The sequence below is a fragment of the Spinacia oleracea genome, chromosome 4 (genome assembly GCF_020520425.1).
Source record: "Spinacia oleracea cultivar Varoflay chromosome 4, BTI_SOV_V1, whole genome shotgun sequence".
Lineage (NCBI taxonomy): Eukaryota > Viridiplantae > Streptophyta > Magnoliopsida > Caryophyllales > Amaranthaceae > Spinacia > Spinacia oleracea.
In genome coordinates, this window is record NC_079490.1 from 166,867,705 (window position 1) to 166,874,819 (window position 7,115).

The 7,115-nt window shown below is 38.7% G+C and overlaps 1 protein-coding gene across 1 annotated transcript; it reads right to left on the reverse strand.

Moving 5' to 3' along the window:
* Nucleotides 1-2,373: 2,373 nt before the first annotated feature.
* Nucleotides 2,374-7,115, reverse strand: LOC130472139 (uncharacterized). The gene is made up of 3 exons (XM_056842589.1): nucleotides 6,621-7,115; nucleotides 2,712-3,026; nucleotides 2,374-2,385 (listed from the first exon to the last, which is right to left on the reverse strand). Exons 1-3 carry the CDS (start codon nucleotides 7,113-7,115, stop codon nucleotides 2,374-2,376), a joined length of 822 nt encoding a protein of 273 aa, XP_056698567.1.

Sequence of the window (7,115 nt, forward strand, 5' to 3'; positions counted from 1 at the left end):
GTTGTTTCCGCATGATTTATGTAATATCATATGTATCATAACCTAACACTAGGCACTCCATGCAACCGCACAATGGTGTTCACATATAGTTCAGCAAGTTGATCCAAACTCGAATTGTTCTTCATGGCTAAGAAATGCGCTGACTTTGTTAATCGATCAACAATGACCCAAATAGCATTCATTCCCTTGGTTGATCTTGGTAAACCTATGATAAAATCCATTGAAACTGAATCCCATTTCCATTCTGGCACATCCAGAGGTTGCAACAAACCTGCTGGTCTTTGATGCTCGATCTTGATTCTCTGACATATCAAACATTTAGCCACATACTCTGCCACTTCTTGCTTCATGTTGCTCCACCAATACACTTGCCTTAAATCCTTATACATCTTATTTCCTCCAGGGTGAATCGAGTATGGTGAACTATGAGCTTCTTCTAAAATTCTCTTTTTCAACTTCTCATCATTAGGCACACATAATCTTCCCTGAAACCTTAACGTGCCATCTTCTTGGATGACAAAACCAGGTGACTTCCCGTTTTCCACTTCACTCCTTATTCTTTCTAATTGCAAGTCCTTACATTGCGCTTCCTTAATCTCATCAATCAAAGTTGGTTTCATTACTAACACATTCAAGCAAGCATCTCCTTTGATAAACTTAATTTCCATCTTTTGTAGATCATCTCGGTTGACTCGGGAAAAAGTTAGGATAGAATTTAGGTGAGACTTCCGACTTAATGCATCTGCAACAACGTTAGCCTTTCCGGGATGGTATTGAATATCAAGGTCATAATCTTTAAGAAGTTCTAACCACCTACGTTGCCTCATATTGAGTTCTTTTTGGGTGAAAATATACTTAAGACTCTTATGGTCGGTAAAAATTTGACACGAAACTCCATACAAATAATGTCTCCAAATCTTAAGGGCAAAAACAACAGCTGCAAGTTCAAGGTCATGGGTAGGGTAGTTTTGTTCATGGACTTTGAGTTGGCGTGAAGCATAAGCTATAACCTTCCCGTTTTGCATCAAGACACATCCTAACCCATTCTTGGAAGCATCACTATAGATTACAAATCCGTCAGTTCCAGATGGAAGGGTAAGAATAGGGGCGGTGGTGAGACGTTTCTTAAGTTCTTGAAATGAACATTCACAATCATCATTCCACACAAATTTGGTATTCTTTCTAACTAATCGGGTTATGGGTAAGGCAACCTTAGAAAAATCTTGAACGAATCTTCGATAGTATCTAGCTAAACCCATAAAACTCCGTACTTCGGGTACATTAGTTGGTCTAGGCCATTCCACAATTGCTTTTATTTTCTCAGGATCAACAGATACACCTTTCTCAGAGATAATATGTCCTAAAAATGATATTTCCTTAAGCCAGAATTCACATTTCGACAACTTAGCATATAACTGGTTTTCAATCAACATATCTAACACTTTTCTCAGATGCTCCTCGTGTTCCTCATTACTCTTAGAGTATACCAAAATATCATCAATGAAAACAACTACAAACTTATCAAGGTATGGTTTAAAAATACGGTTCATCAAATCCATGAATACAGCTGGCGCATTGGTTAACCCAAAAGGCATCACAACAAACTCATAGTGACCATATCTAGTTCTAAAGGCTGTCTTTGGGATATCCTCGTGTTTAATTCGAAGTTGATGGTAACCTGACCTCAAATCAATCTTAGAAAACACTTTTGCACCTCGAAGTTGGTCAAACAAATCATCAATACGGGGTAAGGGATACTTATTCTTAATAGTAATCTTGTTTAACTCTCGATAATCTATGCATAGCCTCATAGTTCCGTCCTTTTTCTTCACAAACAAGACAGGGGCTCCCCAAGGTGAAACACTAGGTCGAATATATCCTTTTTCAAGTAACTCATCTAATTGTTTCTTTAATTCTTGTAACTCAGCTGGTGCCATTCTATATGGTGCCTTAGAAATAGGGGTGGATCCCGGAATTAATTCAATGCTGAAATATAATTCTCTTGGTGGGGGCATACTAGGTATTTCTTCTGGAAAAACATGTGGGTACTCACAAACAACAGGTATGTCGGTAATGGAAGGTCCAGAGGTATTTAAGTCAATAACACTACACATATAACCAGATAAACCACTCTCAATCATTTTATGTGCTCTCAAAGCATGGACAATTTGAATCGTTGGTTTTCTTACTAACTTATGGAATGAAACTCTATCTCCATCTGGCGTTATAAGGGTCACACTTTGCCTCGAACAATTAAGGTTAGCTTCATACTTAGTCAACCAATTCATTCCCAAGATTACATCAAATTCAGATAGGTCAAAAGCTATTAAGTCTGCTCGAAACTCAACTTTCTTTATTATAATAGGGCAATCCTTATAAATGGTTCTACATTTCACAATTTCTCCACTAGGAAGGGAAACACTCATAGAATGAAAGTCACAACATGGTTTCAAATTTAAATACTTTGCAAACAATGGAGAAATAAAGGAATGTGAAGCTCCAGAATCAAAAAGAACATGGGCTGCTAAAGAATGGATAGAGAAAGTACCGGTGATAACATTATCATTCTCATCTGCCTCATCCTGCCTCATCACAAAAACTCTTCCAGCTGGCGGTGGTCGGGGTGGGTTGCGGTTTGAACCTCCTGTGTTGTTGTTGTTCCGACCACGATCGTTGTTAGTTGAAACTGGTCCTCTCGTGGTTGGGGTTACCTGCTTCGGACAATCTCTGATGTAATGATCATGGCTCCCACATCGAAAACATGTGTTTGATCCTACACGGCATTCACTCTCGATGTGGCCTCTTCTCCCACATTTGGCACATTCTTGCGCCCTATTATTCTGGTTTCCACGATAACCTTGTCCTTTGTTTCCAACATCGTTCCTCCTTTGGTTTCCCTGATAGCCTTGGTTAGGCTTCTTTGCTCCTCCTTGACTCTGGTTTTCATTCCTCCTTTTATACCCAACATTCTTCGCTTCTCGGAGCAGTACCACTCTCTCTACATTAGCTGCAATATCAACCATATCCTGGTATGAAGTAAACCTCTGAGTGGACAACCTATCCTGGTACTTAAGGTGCAGACCTCGCTCGAAACGGTTCATCCTGGACTGCTCTGTCGACACCAGGTCTGGTGCAAACCTTGACAACTCCATGAACTTATTTGCGTATTCCAACACGCTCATTGTTCCTTGTTGCAAGTGTAGAAATTCATCTTCTTTTTGTTTCCTCAGGGATGGTGGATAAAACTTGTCTCTCATTAACTTTTGTAGCTCGTTCCAACCAAATCCAGACCCATTCTTTCGTTCCTTGTTAACTTTCCACCATAATCCTGCTTGACCCGTCAAGTAGAACACTTCGAAATCAACTCTCCATTTCTCAGGGCATTGCATGGTTTCAAACAACTGATCAATGCGACTTATCCAATCCTCGAACTCAACTGGATCGGGCTTGCCATCATAGGACGGTGGGTTAAGCGACGAAAAGTTCTTGAACATCGTTGCGCTCTCGTTCCCACTAACATCTTTCTTTTTCCGAGAATCATGGACTAATTCGGCCAACATTGCACTCACATTTTCCAATCGTTCCATCCTTTCCTCATGGCCATTAACATGGACATACTCCTCGTGAGTAATGTCGTTATCATCGTGAACATGATGCTCGTTGCGAGCTCCGTTGGTAACATCGTTGATAGCATCAATGGTCGACATTCTGCATAACATATCTTATCAGATTGAAGCGAAATAATAATATAAAATAAACCCTTTGATCCCGTTCCTACACTCACACTCATATTCATTTTAACTTAGCAAGATTTTAGAACATTCTTTTTAACTCATTCCTTAAAATTCTTCACTTAAAGCCTAATGAATTCTATTCGTGCCAAAACCCGTAAGGTTTAGCACTTATGGTCCAGAACCTTTGCTCTTGATACCAAACTGTAACGCCCCGACCTCTAATTCAATAATTAAAGCATAATTAGCAGCGGAATTAACCTAATTGGTCGGGACATTACCTGCCGTAACTTCCTTTTCGGAAATTACAAGGCAAACATCAATCATAAGCCTTTAAATACTCCAAAATATATATAATAATCCTTTAATATTATTAAAATGAAACTACATAACTTACTAAGAGTCTTTAATTAAAACTATTAAACTATTAAGACTGTAAGCATAAACTAGGTGGATGATAATAAAGTGAAACTCCTCGCCACTACTCGTGTCCATCATCCCCCGCGGTACCTAAAACGGAAAACAAAACGGTGAGCCGAAGACTCAGTAACGAACTATTCTAGCAGCGTAAATTTATTTCAATTCATTTTATTTAATAACACAGGGAGAATAGAATAAGTAAAACATTTAATAAAACATCATATTCACTTCATTCATAAACTTTGCAATTTAACATGCTAGTTGTCGGCAAGTACGAACCGTGAAGGAATTCTCCACTGGGCCTGGGCCCACAAGAGCCTGGGCTCATCGTAACATGGGGCCTGGGCCCTGAGCCTGGGCTCATAAACCATGGGAGCCTGGGCTCGTGATCCATGGGTGGACAGGTGTCCGTGGTGCATGCATGACCGGTAGATAGGAAGATGGTAGTTTATATACCGCCAGACAAACCAGGTCTTTCACTTTCATTTATCATGTTTTGTATAATTTTACCAAGCCTTGGCTTGTATTTCAGTTCGAAATAACATAACTTATTTAGCTCATAAAACATCATTTTGATCCTTGGATCAATAAACATATTATTTCTTTCAAAGCATTGCATAAACATAATTTTATGAGAAAACTCAATCAAATCATATTATAATAAACAATTCAAACAAATCATATTTCATCCCACAATCCATAAAACACATCAAAACATTTAATTCATAAATTCAATCATAACGTCATAATTTCATAAATCATATTTATAAGGGGATTGCGGGTACTAGAAATAGCCGTTACCTCACTTCCGCGATTTTGCTAAGGAATTCGCTTGGTTCGTTCGTCCTGAGCTCCGAGTCCAATTTCTTACAAATATTAAATCGTTGAATTAGTACTAAATCGATAAATAATTTAAAATCAATATTCTATAAATAATAAATTTAATAAGTAATGATTTTATAAATAAATATAATTTCATAATTTAATGAAAATATTATTAAACGAGATTTTAATCGGGATATATTTATATATTTCACAAATCGATTTATATGAAGATATTATATAAAGTTAGTAATTTATTTTATCAAAATTGATAATTAAATCTGAAAAATAATAATCAATTTTATTAGTAAATAATTATATTATGAAGATTATTAAAACATGAAAATTAATAATTAGAGAATCTGAAATTTAATAATTAGGAAATCTGAAATAGTAATTCAATTTAACTCACCAAAGGCCCAAATGAGTGTGGCCCAATTTAATTTGTGGGTTTTAAGCGGAGATATAAGCAAGTTCCAAAAAGGAACTGATTCTTTCTTTTTTTTTTTTGAATGGGGCACGAACAGGGGAAGGGGAAGGGGGCCGAAACAGGGGAAGGAACGAGAAGGAGGAGGGAGAGGAGGGAGGTGGCTGGGTGGCTCGGTGGTTTGGCGCGGCGCCGAGGTGAGGCGGCGATGGTGGTGGTTGATTGGTGGTGGCAGAACGACGAGGGAGACAGAGAAAGGGCAAGACAGGGGCGGACAAGCAGGGGAGTTTTTGGTGGGTTTTTCGATCGGTTTTTGGGAAGGGAGAGGGCGGTTCGCCGGAGCTTTAGAGACGGAGGGTGGTCGGCGAGAGGTTGAAGGTGGTTGGAGGTGGTGGTGCGTTGTGTGGTGTTGGTGCGGCGAGGCGGGGAAAAAGGGAGAGACAGGGGAGATGGTAGGGCGTAGTGCGACGAAGGAGAAGGAGAGCAGGGGAGGCAATGGGGTATACGGTGGTGACTGACGGTGGTTGTAATGGTTCTGGGTGGCTGAGGTGGTGTTTGATGGTGGTTGAGGTGGTGATTATGGTTGGTCCGAATCACAGAAAACAAAAAGGGGGAGGAGAATTGAAATTGATTTCTGGTTGTTAGAAAATGTGGAATTTGTACAAGAAGAGGAAGAAGGCAAATTGAATTTTGCAATTGAATGGAGACTGGATTTGGGGAAGGAGGGGAGTCAAAAAGTGAAATTGCTTGGAAAGCTCCATGCTTGCCAAGTATACTGACTCATACGACCAAAGAGGGAGAAGAGAAAGTGAATTTGCTTATTGGTGATGTTAGGGTTATTTTGGTAATTTTACTTAGTTAGGCTAAAATTCAGAAAATTGGTTTCTATTTTCAGCAATTGATTTAAAATAGAAATGTTTAACTAAAATAATTCTTTATGAATTATCATTAACGAAAAGTTAAATTAAATTTTCGAATAAAATAAGAACGTTCCGAAATTATTAAAAATTTGAAAATGGTTAAGATTAAAAAGGTCGTTAAGCTCGTAGAATTAAATTATAAAATCTAAAAAAAATAAATCGTGTAACAATATTAAAAATTCAAGCGAAACAAAACTTCGTTAATTAAAATAAAGTTTGAAATCAAGATTTAAAACAAAATTAAGCTAAATAAAAATAATTAAGCATAATTAATCAAGTTTTAAAAGTTCGGGGTATTACACTTGCTGACTCGAATGCTGTCTGGCACCTTAAGAATGGCAGGCTAAATGACTTTTTGTACAGCCGTCCCCACAGGATGATGTACCAAACCGCGTCCCTTTTTGTCTTTTTGGCCTCTGCCAAATCTGCTGGTAGGGCTCCAGTCTGTATGTATGTTTGGATACTATCGTACCATTCTGAAGTAGTTGTGATGGCCATGACCCGTAGTTCTTCCGACTCCGTACTTCGCTTATTCATGACTTCCATCATGACTTTTCTTTTCAAGTCGGCGATATTCGAACTTGCTAACTTTGATAGCGCATCTGCCAGCGTATTTTCTTCCCGGGGTACCAGATTAATGCTGAATTTCTCTAGCTGAGCCGACACTGACCTCAACTTTTCCAGGTATTTTACCATTGAAGGTTCTTTGGCCTCGTACTCTCCGCTGAATTGACTTGCTACTAGCTTGGAGTCTATTGTCAGTGTTACTCTTTTGGCATCTGCTGCGAGGCACAT